Here is a 20,673-nt window from a genome sequence, read left to right as displayed (position 1 = left end):
TGGGAGTGATCTCATTGCAGCCCAGCCACTCGAGCGACCAAAGGCAGAGAACCCAGAAGGAAGACAGGGCGAAAGATGAAGTGCCCGGGACGCACCTGATCGATCATAGTGCAGTGCTGGGAGGGCTCAGTTTAACAGGTAAATATGCTATAATGTGCCAATATGCTGTGCATACTAGCACATTATGGCATAACCCACCTGGGGAACCCCAAAATGAAGAAATTGCAGACTTAAATACCCATTTAAAGCAGAGCTACACGTAAAATACTTACTAATTCTTCAAGTCCGATATGCCTCGCTGGTGCCAATATCTGCTACCCAGATTCTTCCAGATGCCGGGCTTTGTGCATCCTTATTGGCTGGTACAGGGTAACCTCACTCATGCACAGGAGTGCATTCATTCGGACACAGGTTAAATGCCAGAATGTAAAACTAAGCCATGCTCATACAGCATGGTGTGCAGTCCAAAGCAGACAGAGCAGGTAGGTAGGTTTCTTTTATTACATAGAAACCATGAAGAGACTGACTGCTCAGTTTCCGAAGGTGGGACTTTAGTGCTGTTTAAAGTCCTGCCCGAGCGCCACAGCTGCTGCATACAGTCACCCACAGAGATTACCTGGGTATGTGCTGGTACTTGCTTAAACACGGGCATACACCCCTGTATGAAGTGCGTTTACACAAGTGCTAGCATATACCTGTCCCATCCCGTAAATGATTTCTATAGGCAGTTATAATCAGCAGCTCTGGCTCCTGGGTGGGAAAGCCAAGCTAAAAATGTGGGCAGTGTGGCAACCATATGTTCCGGTACCAACTGGCAGTTGTTACAGAACCCCTTAAACCCAGCCTAGTTCCAGGAGCGGTGCTATGGGAATATTTCAAGTCATTTTGAGCAAAGCAATGCACCTTAACACATAGGGGGGTTATTTATGAAAGGCAAATCCACTTTGCACTACAAGTACAAAAGGACACTTGAAATTGCACTGAAAGTGCACTTGGAAGTGCAGTTTCTGTAAATCTGAGGGGTAGATCTGAAACGAGGGGAAGCTCTGCTGATTTTATCATCCAATCATGTGCAAGCTAAAATGCTGTTTTTTATTTTCTTTGCATGTCCCCCCTTGGATCTACAGCGACTTTACTTCCAAGTGCACTTTCAGTGGATTTTCCTTTTGTAAATAACCCCCATAGTAGTGTGTTACAGCACATTGTGGTGCAACATAGGCAAATTCCTTTAGTGCGTTAAAGCATTACTAAAAATAAATAGCAGTGCAACGCAATAATATGCAGCAACACTGTGCTAATGTGTGCGTTACTGCACAGATGTGACTAGGCCCCTATCTGGAATACTGAGCAGCAGGAAGGCTGTGTTTTCCCTGTATGAATTTCAAAAGTTTAAAAAGGTTAGTTCATCTTTATCAGAAACTGCCTATGCAGATAAGGGTGCCAGTAACTCTGACTAAAGTAGAATAATGCCCTTGCTATAGGTGTAGGCCTCACCTACACAAAGCCAGACTTGAATACTCCCAGGACATTGTCAAGTAAGGCCTAGTCGTTACTGCTCACTTCATCACAGAAATAATAAGCTCCCTTTCTCCGATTCAAACCCCCTCACATGCTCTCTCTCTCTCCCAATGCAGTAGGTCAGAGCTCACTCCTGAGATGGTGGAGGCGAGCAGTAACGACTAGGCCTCACTCAGCAACATCCTGAGAGTATTCAAGTCAGGCTTCATGAGGTAAATAATTGGCCTACATATAAAGCAAAAGGCATTATTCAACTTTAGTCAGAGCTGCAGTTTGTTTTTACCTATGGATGCGCCTTATCTGCATTTGGCAGGTTTTTTTTTTTTTGGTAAGGGTGAACTATTGCTTTAAATTTTGTGTTAAATGTACTTTTAAAGGTTTAAAACGCATTTTTTCAGATAAATTTTCCTTTCCAAATCCAGACTTTGACTAGGTCACGCATGGGGAGCGGCACAGGGAGCCAATTAGGAAGGTTTGTACCCCCTCAGCTCTGAACAAGAATGAGAGTAGTGTGTCCAGCCGAACGCACGCTGCCAACTTATCTCTTCAGTCGCACATAAACCAAGGGTAACCGACACAGAAATGTGTCTATATCCTAAACACCCAGAACCCCGCAAGTTTGTTGGCTAAACAGAACTATGTTGTTATATAGCAGACACCAGGATAATACACCATTCATTCACCAACGTGTGTGCCAGGATTAGGTTGGTGCACTTCACATGACTACACATACACACCATTCAAAGAGGTACGCTGAATAGGGGGGGGTTTAATGGTGAAGGTGTTGCAAAGGAGCTACCAGACCACCAGCATTTGGAAACCTTACTGTATAACCTCACAATGGCTCAAGCAAGGACTTCATGTCTATTACCTTCATAAAAAACATTTTAAATCAAAATAACCAAAAAAAAAAAAAAAAAAAAAAAAGGAAGTATGGAGGAATGATTCAATTTGCCCTATGCCTCGTTTAGGAGCAGTGCGTCTCTCCCGGCATTTTAGTGTGCCTGGGAGGGACAGGTAAAGTGCCCAGCCCCCTGCAGGCAGCCTGTCAAAGCAGCAAAAACAATGATAAATGACTATAGCACAAAATTAATTGCGCTAACTTCTGTGAAATAAAAATAAAAATATTGGCACTCTTAAAACACACACACGCATACATATACGTGTGTGTGTGTGTATATATATAACATTGTTTTATTTTCGCCTATAAAACATATGCAATGAAAAGAGAAAAAAATAAAAAATCTTCTGTTGCATGACTAGACTTTTTTGGGTGCCCAGAGGTGGGATCCAATTGATTTCACACCATGTCCTGATAGAAGAAGCAGAAGCAACACCTTTAGATGGGTGCTACCTACCATTAAAAAAAAAAAATAAAAAAAAACACAACACTTCAATTACTGAATAGTACATTTCTCTACATTGTGGTGCATTGAAAACGCACAGGCATTGGGTTGTCATTAAGGAGGAATATTGCTGCATTGCTACAACATGAGTTTGCCCACTGCTGCAGCTGAAAGCAAAAACTGGATTGAACGTGACCGCTTACAGTACACTGTGTTCATAAATAATCCATTATGATCCACTATTGTAATTCCTTTATAATTGTGGAAAACATATTTCCAGCAGTGCTCATGTGTACAAGTGTCACACAGAACCAGATTATATTCAAGCAATCCTTCCCAAACCAACTTCACAGATTTAGACCTCCTGTACACTGCTGTTGGTAAACGGCCGTTGAGGAGCAGTTGGGCATTTTTTTCAGCTGCCCTGAACGCTCCTCTGTTACCCAATCAGTACATGTACATAGGATCATTTGTTCATTTCTAGGCAGTTGAGTTTAGAAGCATTTTTTGGAACGCAAATATGAATTATTATTAATTCAGATGAATGTTCAGAGGCATTTGAAACACCAAATGTCTGTAACAGCTTGTAAACGCTGCTAAACACGGTAACTCGCATATAGCAGCGTTTTGTACAGAAATCTTTTTCATTTTAACAAATAAAATAATTATTATAATTTTTTTATTATTTACAAACGCAACGTGGCATGTAAACACAGCTAAACAGTTGCTTTTAGACGCCAATTTCTAGATGTCAAGTTAAAGCGGAGTTCCGCCGTTTTTTTTTTTTAACCACTTAAGGACCAGCCTCGTTTTGAGATTTTGGTGTTTACATGCTTAAAACTGTTTTTTTCTCTAGAAAAATTACTTAGAACCCCAAACAGTATGTATTTGTTTTTTCTAACACCCTAGAGAATAAAATGGCGGTCGTTGCAATACTTTTTTTCACATCGTATTTGCGCAGGCATCTTACAAGCGCCTTTTTTATTTTTATTTTATTTTTTTTAAGGAAAAAATAAAACATTTGACAAAAAAATAAAAAAATAAGACAACAGTAAAATTAGCCCAATTTTTTTTCGATTGTGATACGATAATGTTACGCCGAGTAAATGGATACTAAACAGGTCATGCTTCAAAATTGCGCCCGCTTGTGGAATGGCGACAAACTTTCACCCTTAAAAATCTCCATATTTAACGTTTGAAAATATTCTACAGGCTGCATATTTTAAGTTACAGAGGAGTTCTAGGGCTAGAATTATTGTGCTCGCTCTACCGATTGCGACGATACCTCACATGTATGGTTTGAATACAGTTTTCATATGCGGGCACTACTCACATATGCGTTCGCTTCTGCACGTGAGCTCGTCGGGATGGGGCGCGTTTAAAAAAACTTTATTATTTATTTATTTTACCATTTATTTTTACACCGTTTTAAAAAATAAATAAATATTTGGGTCACTTTTATTCCTATTACAAGGAATGTAAACATCCCTTGTATTAGAAAAAAACATGACAGGACCTCTTAAATATGAGATCTGGGGGCAAAAAGTCCTCAGATCTCATATTTAGGCTAAATTGCAATAAATAAAAAAATAAAAAATTGGAATTTCAAAAAAATGATTTAAATAAAATGGCCCTTTAAGAGCTGTGGGCGGAAGTGACGTTTTGACGTCGCTTCCGCCCAGCAATTGTTTGGAGACGGGTGGGGGCCATCGTCCCCTCACTCGCCTCCATACCTGACAAGAGACAAGATGTGATCGCCTCCGCCGCTGCCGACGGCTCCGGAACGCGGTGAGGGGGGCAGCCGCTGACTTTTAAAATCTGGACACTCACCTGTCCAGGGCACCCGAGATGATCTATCCCCTTGCTCTCGGGTGCAGCCACCGCATCTTCAGTAAGGAAACCAGGAAGTGAATTCCTGATTGGTCCCTGCTGTCTCCTGGGACCCGTGTGTCTCCCAGAAGACAGCGGGGAGGGACAGGTGGGACAGTGGCACGGGTTTCTATGCCCAGAAGCAAGATACCTGTATTAGACAGTTATCTGCTCTCCCTCCCCCCTCAAAGGTGTCAAATGTGACACTGGGGAGGGGGGTGTCGGTATTCCGAAAAGCGGCAGTTCCATTTTTGAGAAGATGAAGAAGAAGATGAAGATGAAGATGAAGAAGACGAACGACGACGAAAAAGAAGACGAAAAAGAAGACGAAAAAGAAGACGAAAAAGAAAAAGAAGACGAAAAAAAGAACAGGATAATTTTTTTCTGGTTTTTGGTTCCATAGACTTCAATGGATCAAAAACGTGTATTGAAAAACACAAATGCACCTGGAGTATGCAAACTGCAACCTGCATCAGTGTGAATCAGGCCTTACAATCAAAAATGTAAATGTATTTTATTGGGATTTTATGTGATAGACCAAGTAGAAGGAAAATGATAAATGGTTTTCCAATTTTTTTTACAAATAAATGTGAAAGGTGTGGGGTGCATTTAAGTCAATACTTTGCAGAACCACCTTTCACTGCAATTACAGCTGCAAGTCTTTTTGGGGATGTCTCTACTAGCTTTGCACATCTAGAGAGTGACATTTTTGCCCATTCTTGTTTGCAAAATAGCTCAAGCTCTGCCAGATTGGATGGGGAACGTCTGTGAACCGCAATTTTCAAGTCTTGCCACAGATTCTCAATTATATTTAGGTCTTGGCTTTGACTGGGACATTCGAACACATGGATATGCTTTGATCGAAACCATTCCATTGTAGTTCTGGCTGTATGTTCAGGGTCGTTGTCCTGCTGGAAGGTGAACCTCCACCCCAGTCTCAAGCATTTTGCAGACTCTAATGCCGTGTACACACGACCGGACTTTCCGGCAGACTAGGTCTGACGGTCTTCCCAATGAACTTGGACACACACACAATCACACCAAAGTCCGACGGATTTGACCGTGATGACGTACGACCGGACTAGAATGAGAAAGTTTATAGCCAGTGAACCTAGCGTCAGTTTTCATCCGTTGGACTAGCATACAGACAAATGGATGTTTTCAACCGGACTCGAGCCGTCGGAAAGATTTCAAACATGTTCTAAATCTAAAGGCCGTCTGATTTTTCGACAGCAAAGGTCCGATGAAGCCCACACGAATTGTCAGACGGATTCGTTCCGTTTTGCTGTCGAAAAATCAACTCTGACCAGCTTCCCTGTCCCTGCTAAAGAAAAGCATCCCCACAACATGATGCCGCCACCACCATGTTTCACAGTGGGGATGGTGTGTTCTTGGTGCTGTGCAGCGTTTTCCGTCACACATAGCGTTTTGTTTTTAGGCCAAAAAGTTCAATTTTGGTCTCGTCTGACAAGAGCATCTTCTTCCACACGTGTGCTGTGTCCCCCACATGGGGGACATCTTATGGCTTTCTTTCAACAGCTTTCTACATTTTCAATAGATTTGAAAAGTGCACGGCTAGTGGTCCTTTCCTGTGGACAGATTCTCCCACCTGAGCTGTGGATCTCTGCAGCTCCTCCAGGGCTATCATGGACCTCTTGGCTGCTTCTCCTATTAATGTTCTCCTTGCCCGGCCTGTCAGTTTAGATGGATGGCCATGTCTTGGTCGGTTTGCAGTTGTAATAATACTCAAAAAAAATATATGATATCAAAAGAAGAATATATATGAGTGTGCATAAACCAAAAAATTAGTGAATAAGTAATGCGAATAAACCACATATGGGAGATCTGTCAGCCCCTCATACCAAAAGTAAAAATTTAATAACATTTGCGTATAGAAATGCAAGTGATGGACATAGAGTAGCTGAATATCAAAACAGTCCAATATAAATGGTGAAAGAAATATATTAATGCAAAAATGTGCTAGGTGATGAAACATGCACAACACACAGGCAAGATGTAACAAGTGTCTCTTCTTCCATTATGGCGACACCTCTGTGCCGATTGGCCTCTCATCTTATTGCTGTGAATAATCTGCGAGACTCCAATGGCATAGATCAGGTCTCCTGTGGTTAGCCCAGCTGATGGTTCTCTCACACTGCAAATTCCAGCTCACTCTAAAGTCGCGTACACACGTAGCCGCCTGTCCGACGTACTTAGTCTGGCGGACTTCCCGCCAGACTGTCCGTCGGACTTTCCGAACGGGCTACTTGCCCACACACAGCACTTTTTCAGCGGACTAATACGGCGTACTAAGTCCGCCGTACTATCCGCCCTACTTTTGAAATGAACGGACTCGCCCACACATGCGGAGGAAAGTCCGCTCATTTCGAGCGCGTCTCCAGGTAGGCGGGGCCCGCGAAGGAGACGTCGCTGGCCCCGCCGCCTGATATGGACTTAAAGGGGAACCCAAACGCCGAAAAAAATCGGCGTGGGGGTCCCCCCAAAGTCCACAACAGACCCTTGTCCGAGCACGCTACCCGGCCGGCCAGGAAAGGAGGGGCGAGCGCCCCCCCCCCTCTTGAGCCATACCAGGCCACGTGCCCTCAACATGGGGGGTGCCTTGGGGAAGGGGGGGCCGCGCGGCCCCCCCCACCCCAAAGCACCTTGTCCCCATGTTGATGAGGACAAGGGCCTCTTCCCGACAACCCTGGCCATTGGTTGTCAGGGTCTGCGGGCGGGGGGCTTATCGGAATCCGGGAGCCCCCTTTAATAAGGGGGCCCCTGGATACCGGCCCCCACCCTATGTGAATGAGTATGGGGTACAATGTACCCCTACCCATTCACCTGTAAAATAAAGTACAAAAAAAACACAACACACAAGATAAAATAATTTATTGCACAGCTCCGGGGGTCTTCCGTCTTCGGGGGTCTTCTCGCCGGACTCCTCCGCTATCTTCTTGTAGCTCTTTTACTAGCGGAGGAGCCCGGCATTCTTCTTCGTCGCCGCGGCCTCTTCTTCCGACTTCGGGGGTCTTGTCCCCCTCTTCGGTTCTTCTGCCGGGCTACCGCGCCTTCTTATAGCTCTTTTACAGGCGGTGGCCCGGTCTTCTGCTGCCGCCGCCTTCCGTTCTTCTTCTTCTTCTTCTCCTGGAGATGTTGACTCAACGTCTTCTATCCGGCCGCAATGCCAGGGACGCGCTGCGACTTATATAGGGACAAGGGGCGGTGTCACATGGGTTGATGTCACATGGCAACAGTCCTAGCATCCTCTGGGACTGTGACATCATAAGGGGGCGGGGCCACCATGTGACACCGCCCCTTGTCCCTATAAGTCGCAGCGCGTCCCTGCCATTGCGGCCGGAGAGGAGAACGAGAAGGAGAAGACGACCAGGCCACCGCCTGTAAAAGAGCTATAAGAAGGCGCGGTGGCCCGGCAGAAGAACCGAAGAGGGGGACAAGACCCCCGAAGTCGGAAGAAGAGGCCGCGGCGACGAAGAAGAATGCCGGGCTCCTCTGCTAGTAAAAGAGCTACAAGAAGATAGCGGAGGAGTCCGGCGAGAAGACCCCCGAAGATGGAAGACCCCCAGAGCTGTGCAATAAATTATTTTATCTTGTGTGTTGTGTTTTTTTTGTACTTTATTTTACAGGTGAATGGGTAGGGGTACATTGTACCCCATACTCATTCACATAGGGTGGGGGGCTGGTATCCGGGGGCCCCCTTATTAAAGGGGGCTCCCGGATTCCGATAAGCCCCCCGCCCGCAGACCCCGACAACCAACGGCCAGGGTTGTCGGGAAGAGGCCCTTGTCCTCATCAACATGGGGACAAGGTGCTTTGGGGTGGGGGGGGCGTGCGGCCCCCCCTTCCCCAAGGCACCCCCCATGTTGAGGGCACGCGGCCTGGTACGGCTCAGGAGGGGGGGGGGGGCGCTCGCTCCTCCTTTCCTGGCCGGCCGGGTAGCGTGCTCGGACAAGGGTCTGTTGTGGACTTTGGGGGGACCCCACGCCGATTTTTTTCGGCGTTGGGGTTACCCTTTAAGTCCATACCAGGCGGCGGGGCCAGCGACGTCTCCTTCGCGTGCCCCGCCTACCTGGAGACCCGCTCGAAATGAGCGGACTTTTCTCCGGGCGGGAAAAGTCCGTTCATTTCAAAAGTACGGCGGACTGCCATACACACGGCCGGATTGTCCGCCGAAATGCGAGTCTGGCGGGAAGATTGGAGTGTAAAACTACATTCCAAGTCCGCCGTACTTTCGGGTCAAAAAAGTATGCCGGAGGCTACACACGGGGGGATTGTTTGGCGGACTTGAGTTTGCCGGACTTTTCCACCCGCTTGTTTGATCGTGTGTACGCAGCATAAGGGTCCTCCTCTCCTAAGCCAGGTGACTCCCCAGGGTAGTCGTTACGGTTCCTCTAGGTAAATCTTGGATCCTTCCTGGATTTATCAGTGTAGTGTATAAAAAAAATAAAAAATAAAGAGAAGAGGGATTCCCAGATAGTGTAGTAACGTTTTGATAGGTTTATTGAATAAAACAGCTAAATAAAAACTCACTTTTTAGAAAAGAAACATACAGCTTCTAATCCCCAAGCAGCGAGCTTGTATTCCTGTATCACTTCCAGTGTGCCTGTCGAATTTCTGACGCGTATCGTCACGACTATATGACTGCATCAGGGTGCTGATGAAGTTACGTGATGTATAGAGGCAGCACCAAGTTTAACTTTTTTTTGTATCATGGGGTTTCATACCTTACACGATAGCAGCAGCTCCACAACTTTAATTTACTATTGCCATTACTCACTGTATTCGCATGACACCATAGCACAGGTGTTCACACTATTTTCAGTCTTTGATTTGTACAAGCTTCCTGCCCATGGCTGAACGCAAACACATGTGATCCCAGCCACAGAAATACAGATCTATTCGGCCAGGTAAATGAGGCCTTAGAACATGGGGGGGGGAACAAAAAAAATAAAAATATGATACCAATATTTTGGCAAGTTCTATTTGGACGGTTATGTGTTTAAAATTGTAGCTGAACACAACTCAAGTAATGAAAGGCCACACTGACAGCATGTATGTTGGAAGGGTTCTCTACAAATGAGAACATGCCATCTGCTGTCACTAATTATAGAAAAAGAAACTGAAATACACACACACACAGAAAAGAGCTCTTCATAATTAAAAAATATGGGTTTTCTGAATTTGGTTACTCCATTTGGGAAAACCCCCAAAACAGCACAACAAAGGCAACTGCAAAGTTCAAGTATCTACATTGCACACGACGACCAGATTGTAATGTTTCCTATCAAAGTTCAGAAAAATTAATATGCCTTCATTTTCTAACACCTGTCTTGGGCGTCAGATTGAGGATGAAGTAAGTCATTAATCTTCCCTGCCCGCAGAACAAAAATTATTACTGCGGGCGGCTATAGCCGCCCACAGTAATCATATATAAAAAAAATGAAATCGACCTGGGTACAATCAGCCTGCCCATAAATGGATCAAATCTCAGTCAGTTCCCAATAAACTGTCCAAGATTCGATCCATCTATGGCTGGCTTATCCAACATAATCATCATTGAACTGTACTGTAATTGTGCCGTCCCCCCCTCTACATCGTAAAGCACTGTGTAAACTGTTGGCGCTATATAAACTGTGTGTATAATAATAATAATAATAATAATAATAATAATAATACCAGCCAAATCTTTTTTATTTATTTTTTTTGCCACAGTGTCTTTTGTATAACAGACTGGATACAAGCTTCTTTCCAGCCCACACATCCAACAAACACTTGGCTGAACAAAATTTCCAGAAACTAGGCCCGTGGGGTCTAATTTATGATTCAGGAATATCCGCAATGTTGTCAAGCTCCAGAAGCTCTCTCTCCCCTACGCATTTCGTTATATCGAGAAGACATCATCAGGGGCTCTCTGAACATTGCATTACCATTTCTCCTTATAACATCAGTACCTGCCCCACTAGCTGTTATAAGAAGAAATGGTAATGCAATTTCCAAAGAGCCCCTGAAGACATCCTCTTGCAACTAAGGATCTAAACATCAATACATACGCCACGCATTATGCAGGTACCTTTTCTTGAGCGCTGAAAATATTTTTTATCTGTTTTATTAAAATATTTTCAGATAAACTGATCTATTGGAGGGTTTTTGTTTTTTATAACTTTTTATGGCTACTGAAGATATGATGTGGCACTGGAGGTGTTCTTCTTACCATCCTGTATGGGGATTGTACCACATCTATGCTTGTATTGATCTCTAGATCTTGGAGGTCCTACCGTGTCAAGCTACTACAGCAATAGCCACAATCTTCTGAGTCTTGTGTGAACAGCTTCCCCTCAGCACACTGACCGGGAGGTGGGAGGTGAGGCACTTGCTCAACACTGCCACTATTCACACAATGCCTTGTGTTATTTCAAGGAATACAAGGTGTTCTTTGATTGGATGAGATGTTGGTCAGGACATCACCACCCCTCCTCTCAACCTTGTCCCATCAGAGAAGGCATTTTATTAGTTTAGGGGGAAAAAAAAAAAAAAAAAACAACTAGTAGACGTTGCTACGAATGGCGGTAGTGCTGAGAAAGATACCCACTTTGGTCAGTGTGGCAGCTGCTCGTTCAGGACCTGGAAGATCTCTGTAATAGCACCTACTACAGTAATTTTTAGTTTCGCATTAGGTAGGACACACACCAATACAGCTACACGTCTGCCCACGCCGAGAACCAGCTACGTCTACACGTCTGCCCACGCCGAGAACCAGCTACGTCTACACGTCTGCCCACGCCGAGAACCAGCTACGTCTACACGGCTGCCCACGCCGAGAACCAGCTACACGGCTGCCCACGCCGAGAACCAGCTACACGGCTGCCCACGCCGAGAACCAGCTACACGGCTGCCCACGCCGAGAACCAGCTACGTCTGCCCACGCCGAGAACCAGCTACGTCTGCCCACGCCGAGAACCAGCTACGGCTACACGTCTGCCCACACCGAGAACCAGCTACGGCTACACGTCTGCCCACACCGAGAACCAGCTACGGCTACACGTCTGCCCACACCGAGAACCAGCTACGGCTACACGTCTGCCCACACCGAGAACCAGCTACGGCTACACGTCTGCACACACCGAGAACCAGCTACGGCTACACGTCTGCACACACCGAGAACCAGCTACGGCTACACGTCTGCACACACCGAGAACCAGCTACGGCTACACGTCTGCACACACCGAGAACCAGCTACGGCTACACGTCTGCCCACACCGAGAACCAGCTACGGCTACACGTCTGCCCACACCGAGAACCAGCTACGGCTACACGTCTGCCCACACCGAGAACCAGCTACGGCTACACGTCTGCCCACACCGAGAACCAGCTACGGCTACACGTCTGCCCACACCGAGAACCAGCTACGGCTACACGTCTGCCCACACCGAGAACCAGCTACGGCTACACGTCTGCCCACACCGAGAACCAGCTACGGCTACACGTCTGCCCACACCGAGAACCAGCTACGGCTACACGTCTGCACACACCGAGAACCAGCTACGGCTACACGTCTGCACACACAGAGAACCAGCTACGGCTACACGTCTGCACACACCGAGAACCAGCTACGGCTACACGTCTGCACACACCGAGAACCAGCTACGGCTACACGTCTGCACACACCGAGAACCAGCTACGGCTACACGTCTGCACACACCGAGAACCAGCTACGGCTACACGTCTGCACACACCGAGAACCAGCTACGGCTACACGTCTGCACACACCGAGAACCAGCTACGGCTACACGTCTGCCCACACCGAGAACCATCTACGTCTACACGTTTGCCTGCAGTTAGAACTATGTCTCTACATGTATAACCGCACCTAGAACTGTCTACATGTATGCCTGCGCCGAGAACCGTCTACATGTCTGCTCGCAGCTAGAACTATGTCTCTACATGTATACCTGCACCTAGAACTATTTACATGTATGCCCGCACCTTGATCTATCTACGTCTATGGGTCTGACCGTGCATAGAACTAGATCTAAAATTGTCTGCCTGCACCGAGAACCATCTACGGCAATGTCTGCCCCCACCAAAACCATCTATGTCTACATGTCTGCCCAAACCGAGAACCATCTACATGTCTGCCCACACCAAAACCATCTATGTCTACATGTCTGCCCAAACCGAGAACCATCTACATGTCTGCCCGCCCCGAGAATCATCTACGTCTATATGGCTGCCTGCAGTAAGATCTACATCTCTACATGTATACCCACACCTAGAACAATCTAAGTCTACATGTCTGTCCATACCTAGAACTATCTACATCTACAATGTATGCCCGCACCTAGATCTATCGATGTCTATGGGTCCGTCCATACCTAGAACTATCTACAATGTATTCCCGCACCTAGAACTATCTACATCTAAGTCTGTTAAGTTCAGCGTTCGCCCCATCTACTGCTTTATAGATGGGCTCCACAGTATTAAATATGATCAGTAAATCATATCCTCATGTTCCAAGCTGTAAAAAGCCACCACTTGTAGTTAGGACTGGAAAACTATAGAAGAGATCTACTTTATTTTTAATTAAAAACTTATGTAAGCTGGAAGAGGGCAGTCATGTAAGAATTAGGAGCTGTGCATCCCCCGCAGTGTACGTTCATTCTTAGCAGGGTTAGAAGAGGCCTGCAGGACGATATCCGTTCAGACGGGACTGTATGGGTTAACAGAGGGTGGAAATAAGACAATAACATCCAGGATACACCTGGAAGCTACAAATAGACAGGGAAAACCACAGCTATTCCCAGAACTACTACAGCCATCGGGAGTACACTTCCACTGCCACATGAAACAACAACAACCCAACTCAACACAAACTCAATCAGGCCATCTCATCCGTAATAAACGCCAAGAAAGAGTGCAGCATGCTCACAATAAAATATAAAACCGAGGATCTCACAACACACAATAATAACAAGAAAAAAAATTATAATAATTATCCAAATAAAATGTTTCAAATAAGTATTTGAAGTCGGGGTATATGTCACTCTATATGTACACATGATCACCAACATGTAAGGTGTTCTGTACATCAGCAGTGGTGGAGACTTCCTTCCCACTAGAAATCTATTTCTGCTTTTCAATCACCAAAGCAACACGCAGAAGAAGGTGAAAGATTCCTACCGGCCTGGAATGGCCAGAATACAATCCGAGCTCCGGAATAACGGAACATGAAACGGCCGGATTGGATTCATTCTATTCTCCTTCCAGCAGGCCTATACCTCCCATGATGCTTTGCAGAGGAATAGAGGAGATCATGAGGATAAAAGATCTACATGTGCAACTTCCACTGAGAACATCTATCTGTACCTAGAAGGCTAGAACTATCAACATGTACATGTGCAACTTCTACTGAGAACATGTGGAAGGGGGGAGGGGCTGTTCTCTCTGATACCAATGATGTATGTCCTTTAACATTGTGACATGGCAGTTAGTAGAAGTGCTCTATGTATTTCCTATAGGTCTGTACATACCTAGAACAATCTACATCTGTATACAAGCCTGTACCTAGAACAATCTACATCTGTATACAAGCCTGTACCTAGAACAATCTACATCTGTATACAAGCCTGTACCTAGAACAATCTACATCTGTATACAAGCCTGTACCTAGAACAATCTACATCTGTATACAAGCCTGTACCTAGAACAATCTACATCTGTATACAAGCCTGTACCTAGAACAATCTACAGCTGTACCGTATGTACGCCTGTAACTTGAGCTATACATGTCTACATGTATGCCTGTATCTAGAACTGTCTACTCCTATATATCTGCCTGTATTCGAACTTACTATAAGTATATATGTCTGCCTATACCTAGAACTGTGTGTATATAATTTATTTTTTATTATTTATTATGAGATAGAAGTGTATTACTATACAGAGACAAAGCAACAGATATATCATTTATAGAGAGAGATGGCTAAGGTAGGTAGGCCATTCTAGGTACAGACATACATATAGGTGAGCCTTTCTCAACCTTTCCAACACAGAGGAACCCTTGAAATAGTTCTGCGGTCTCACGGAACCCCTGCTAAAAATTAGAAATCTACAACTCATGATATATTAGTGTTATGGTCAGTGGGAAGAATGGTCCTTACACTTGTGGTCATTGGGAAGAATTACCTCCTTACAGATATCTAAAAAGGATCAATGGTGTGAGTGGGAATTTATCTGAGAGGCAGAAATTGCCCAATGCTGAAGGAACCCCTAGCAACCTCTGGAGGAACCCTGGTTGAGAATCACTGATATAGATAGTTGCCAGTATGGATATACATTATAGGTGTACAGTAGGTAGTTTTAGGTACAGACGTGTGTATAGATGCAGATCATTCAAGGTACATACTGTATAGACAGACAGAGATAAGTCTAAGTACAGATATATCTATATCTCCGTCTATACAGTATGTACAGTATGTCTGTACCTTGAACGATCTGCATCTATACACACGTCTGTACCTAAAACTACCTACTGTACACCTATAATGTATATCCATACCGGCAACTATCTATATGTATGTCCGTACCTAGAACGGTCTACCTACCTTATAAATATATATGTGTTGCTTTCTCTCTGTATATTTAGACACTTCTATCAATATATATCTCTATGAATACATGTCACACCTCCACCTCCTGTGTGGACATTTACCTCTCCCTCCAATGTGTATAGTTAGGTCTGTGAAGATAACTTACCTGCCATATATATATATATATATATATATATATATATATATATATAAAAAAAAAAAACGGGGGTTGATCATTTTATATACTGTGTTGACTTTAAGTGTAAAGTAAGCAAATGACTTTGTTCTAGGTATTGTCAGTGTTTCCAGATCATGTTTATCCTGTTAAGATATTCACTGCGTTCGTTTTCGATAGGAGTTCTGTAATTTATCAGGTTGGCAACCCTGGTAGGTAGGTGACTTACCTGCCCTCTTCCCTCAGTATGTAGGTAGATGCTCCCTCTATGTATATAGGTAGGTGGGTAGGCAGTTAGGTGTCTATCCCCCTGTATATAGATATGTGGGTGACTTACATGCCCCATTTATATAGATACGTGGGTGACTTACCTGCCCCCGTTTATATAGATAGGTGGGTAACTTACCTGCCCCCGTGTAAATATATGTAGGTGACTTGCCTGCCCCCTCACCTCAGTATGTAGGTAGATGCCCCCCCCCCCCATGCATATAGGTAGGTAGGTGACTTACATGCGCCACCCCATGCATATAGGTAGGTAGGTGACTTACATGCGCCACCCCATGCATATAGGTAGGTAGGTGACTTACATGCGCCCCCCCCCCCCCATGTATATAGGTAGGCGACTTACCTGCCCCCTCCACCTTGTCGGCCCCCCGGCTCCAGATGAGCTGCCTTGTCTCCAGCTTGACCTGGAAGGTCCTCCTCTCGGGTTTCTGGGACTTCTTGGAGTAGTAGAGGGTCATGACAGTGCCCACCTCCAGGCTCCGGCACAGCTCGGCTTCACTCTGCCCGCAGGGGGCGAATCCATTGAGGAGAAGTCCGGGGTCCATCATCAGCATAGCGCCGGCCAGGCGGGGGTCCACTCACACTGCACAGCCCGGAGCACAGAGCCGCCCTCCTCCGGCCATCAGAGGACAATACCACCCCGCACAGTGCCTGAGCTGCCCGCAGTGTGATCCCGGGGAGAGCTGGAGGGGGGAGGATCTCCAGCCTTCTCTATTGTTGCCAACCGAGCTCTCCGCTCTCCTCCTCCTCCTCCTCCTCCTCCTCCAGCACCTCCCGCTCTCCCTCCTCCTCCGATCACACACTGAGGAAGTCTCTCCAGCTCACATCTCCTCCGCTGCCCCCCTCTACAGTCTATCAGATTGCCTACAGCGCCCCCAAGCCAGGGATATTCAAAGATGGCTTCCTAGGGAGAAGGCTCAGTCTGCGCCCACCAATCACAACTACCCATCGCTCTTCGCTGTGTCCTGCCTGACAAGACCTCAAGAGATTCCAATGGGATTAATAGGAAAGAGAACTGGAGCCAGAACGCCCCACCCTCCCCATCCTAGGACCGCCTCTTAAAGGGACAGGACGCTGCCTGTCATGCTATATGCAGGTCTGTGGGGTGTAGTGTGGACCTCCCCAGTTGTCTCTTCTATTTCAGACGGGCTGCTGACATGAACAGTAGTTCACCTTCTATCCTAATATGTACAATAAAGCACACTAAAACATTAAAGCGGAACTTTACACATAAAAACTTTAATCCAAACATATTCTAGCCAGAAACGCTTTACATCCACTTTGTGTGCACCAAACACCTTTACAAATACAGATATTACCTTGTAAAAAGTTACAGTGGTATCATTACTGCCTTGTACACAGGCTGTGCAGAGCAGAGAGCTGTGGGCAGGGCCCAGCAAGCCCCACCTACTACAGGCTGCCTGTAGGATACTGCCGGTGTTCTGCCTAATACAGTCCGGCCATCGATATGTGTCCGTTCCGTACTGCGCATGCGCAGTACGGAGCAGACGAAGCTTCGGAAAATCTCCGAAGCTGAACGGCGCCTGCGCCGTGAGTGGAGGAGGTAGCCCCACTATCCAAGCGGACATAGGGTTTAGAATTTTAGAGGGCCCCTCGCGGGCGAGCTTCGCTCGCCACGCTTCGGGCTCGGCCTCGCTGCGCTCGGCTCTTTTTTATTCTAACTCTATGTCCACTTGGATGGTGGGGATAGAACCTGGACTCACGGCGCAGGCGCCGTTCGTCCTCGGCAATTTTCGGAATCTGTGCTCCTGTGTACTGCGCATGCGCAGTACGCAGAGGACAGCATCTGATGGAGGACCCTAATTGACAAGACACCGGTGTTCTGGCAGATACAGTGGTGTGAAAAAGTGTTTGCCCCCTTCCTCATTTCCTGTTCCTTTGCATGTTTGTCACACTTAAGTGTTTCGGAACATCAAACCAATTTAAACAATAGTCAAGGACAACACAAGTAAACACAAAATGCAATTTGTAAATGAAGGTGTTTATTATTAAAGGTGAAAAAAAATCCAAACCATCATGGCCCTGTGTGAAAAAGTGATTGCCCCCTAAACCTAATAACTGGTTGGGCCACCCTTAGCACCAACAACTGCAACCAAGCGTTTGCGATAACGTGCAATGAGGCTTTTACAGCGTCCTGGAGGAATTTTGGCCCACTCATCTTTGCAGAATTGTCCTAATTCAGTTACATTAGAGGGTTTTCGAGCATGAACGGCCTTTTTAAGGTCGTACCACAACATCTCAATAGGATTCAGGTCAGGACTTTGGCTAGGCCACTCCAAAGTCTTAATTTTGTTTTTCTTCAGCCATTCGGTGGTGGACTTGCTGGTGTGTTTAGGATCATTGTCCTGCTGCAGAACCCAAGTTCGTTTCAGCTTGAGTACACGAACAGATGGTCGGACATTCTCCTTCAGGATCTCTTGGTAGACAGCAGAGTTCATAGTTCCTTTTATCACGGCAAGTCTTCCAGGTCCTGAAGCAGAAAAACAGCCCCAGACCATCACACTACCACCACCATATTTTACTGTTGGTATAATGTTCTTTTTATGAAATGCAGTGTTCCTTCTACGCCAGATATACTTGGACACACACCTTCCAAAGAGTTCCACTTTTGTCTCATCGGTCCACAGAATGTTGTCCCAAAAGTCTTGGGGATCATCAAGATGTGTTGTGGAGAAATTGAGACGAGCTTTGATGTTCTTTTTGCTCAGCAGTGGTTTTCTCCTTGGAACTCTGCCATGCAGGCCATTTTTGCCCAGTCTTTTTCTGATGGTGGAGGCATGAACGCTGACCTTAACTGAGGCAAGTGAGGCCTGCAGTTCCTTGGACGTTGTTGTGGGGTCTTTTGTGACCTCTTGGATGAGTCGTCGCTGCGCTCTTGGGGTAATTTTGGGCGGCCGGCCACTCCTGGGAAGGTTCACCTCTGTTCCATGTCTTCGCCATTTGTGGATAATGGCTCTCACTGTGGTTCGCTGGATTCCCAAAGCTTTGGAAATGGCTTTATATCCCTTTCCAGACTGATAGATCTCAATTACTTTCTTTCTCAATTGTTCCTGAATTTCTTTGGGTCTCGGCATGATGTGTAGCTTTTAAGGATCTTCTGGTGGACCTTACTGTGTCAAGCAGCTCCTATTTAAGTGATGCCTTGATTGTGAACAGGTGTGGCAATAATCAGGCCTGGGTGTGGCTAGAGAAATTGAACTCAGGTGTGGACAACCACAGTTATAGTATGTTTTAACAAGGGGGCAATCACTTTTTCACACAGGGCCATGATGGTTTGGATTTTTTTTCACCTTTAATAATAAACACCTTCATTTACAAATTGCATTTTGTGTTTACTTGTGTTGTCCTTGACTATTGTTTAAATTGGTTTGATGTTCCGAAACACTTAAGTGTGACAAACATGCAAAGGAACAGGAAATGAGGAAGGGGGCAAACACTTTTTCACACCACTGTAGTGTCCTGCCATTATATAGTGTCCGCTCCGTACTGTGCATGCGCAGTATGGAGGAGAAGAAGCTTCGGAATATCTCCGAAGATGAACGGCGCCTGCGCCGTGAGTGGAGGTGGTAGCCCCACCATCCAAGCGGACATAGGGCTGGGAAAATTAGAGAGCCCCTCGCGGGCTCGCTTCGCTCGCTGCGCTTCGGGCTCGGCCTCGCTGCGCTCGGCTCTTTTATATTCCAACTCCATGTCCACTTGGATGGTGGGGCTAGATCCTGGACTCACGGCGCAGGCGCCGTTCATCTTCGGAATCTGTGTGTGCACTGTGTACTGCGCATGCGCAGTACACAGCGGACACTATCCAATGGGGGACTGTATATGATAGGACACCGGAGGGGTCGGATCCAAGACCAGTCACCCTGCACAAGGAGGGAGAACAGCAGTGACTGGTCTTTATTAGAGTGCTGTGAATCAGAGCTGAGAGAGAGGTGAAGAACAGGCAGGGCATGCAAACTAATTAACTGCCCCAAGCCTGCATTGAGGGAGACATATAGGGTAACTGTCTCTGTCCTTTATTTAGGGAGGCATTAATGGGGGTAACTGTCTCTGGCCTTCATTGAGGGAGACATATAGGGTAACTGTCTCTGACCTGCATTGAAGGAGACATATAGGGTAACTGTCTCTGACCTGCATTGAAGGAGACATATAGGGTTACTGTCTCTGGCCTGTATTGGAGGGAGGCATACAGGGTAACTCTCTGGCCTGCATTGAGGGAGGCATATAGGGTAACTCTCTGGCCTGCATTGAGGGAGGCATATAGGGTAACTCTCTGGCCTGCATTGAGGGAGACATATAGGGTAACTGTCTCTGAACTGAATTGAGGGAGGCATATAGTGTAACTGTCTCTGGCCTGTATTGGAGGGAGACATATGGAGTAACTCTCTGGCCTGCATTGAGGGAGACATATAGGGTAACTGTCTCTGACCTGCATTGAGGGAGACATATAGGGTAACTGTCTCTGACCTGCATTGAGGGAGACATATAGGGTAACTATATCTGACCTGCATTGAAGGAGACATATAGGGTAACTGTCTCTGACCTGCACTGAGGGAGGCATATAGTGTAACTGTGTCTGGCCTGTATTGGAGGGAGGCATATAGGGTAACTGTCTCTGACCTGCATTTAGGGAGACATATGGGGTAACTGTCCCTGGCCTGCATTGAGTGAGACATATAGGGGTAACTGTCTCTGGCCTGCATTGAGTGAGACATACAGGGTAAATGTCTCTGGCCTCCATTGATGGAGACATATAGGGTAACTGTCTCTGGCCTGCATTGAGGGAGCCATATAGGGTAACTGTCTCTGACCTGCATTGAGGGAGGCATAAAGGGTAACTGTCTCTGGCCTGCAT

General features: G+C 46.2%; 1 protein-coding gene across 1 annotated transcript in view; it reads right to left on the bottom strand.

Annotated features, from left to right (window-relative positions):
• The window catches only part of PLCG1 (phospholipase C gamma 1), a 154,087-nt gene extending 137,304 nt beyond the window's left edge, over positions 1 to 16,783 (bottom strand). The window contains exon 1 of the mRNA XM_077459131.1: positions 16,144 to 16,783. Coding sequence (XP_077315257.1) covers positions 16,144 to 16,354 — 211 coding nt within the window. The 5' untranslated portion in view covers positions 16,355 to 16,783. The remainder of the gene's footprint in view (positions 1 to 16,143) is intronic.
• Positions 16,784 to 20,673: the final 3,890 nt, after the last annotated feature.

This window comes from Lithobates pipiens, unplaced genomic scaffold, assembly GCF_037356315.1.
Source record: "Lithobates pipiens isolate NorthernLeopardFrog02 unplaced genomic scaffold, aLitPip1_a1.2 Scaffold_28, whole genome shotgun sequence".
NCBI lineage: Eukaryota > Metazoa > Chordata > Amphibia > Anura > Ranidae > Lithobates > Lithobates pipiens.
The sequence above is the reverse complement of the archived record's forward strand: the minus strand, read 5'-3'. Positions and strand labels throughout refer to the sequence as shown.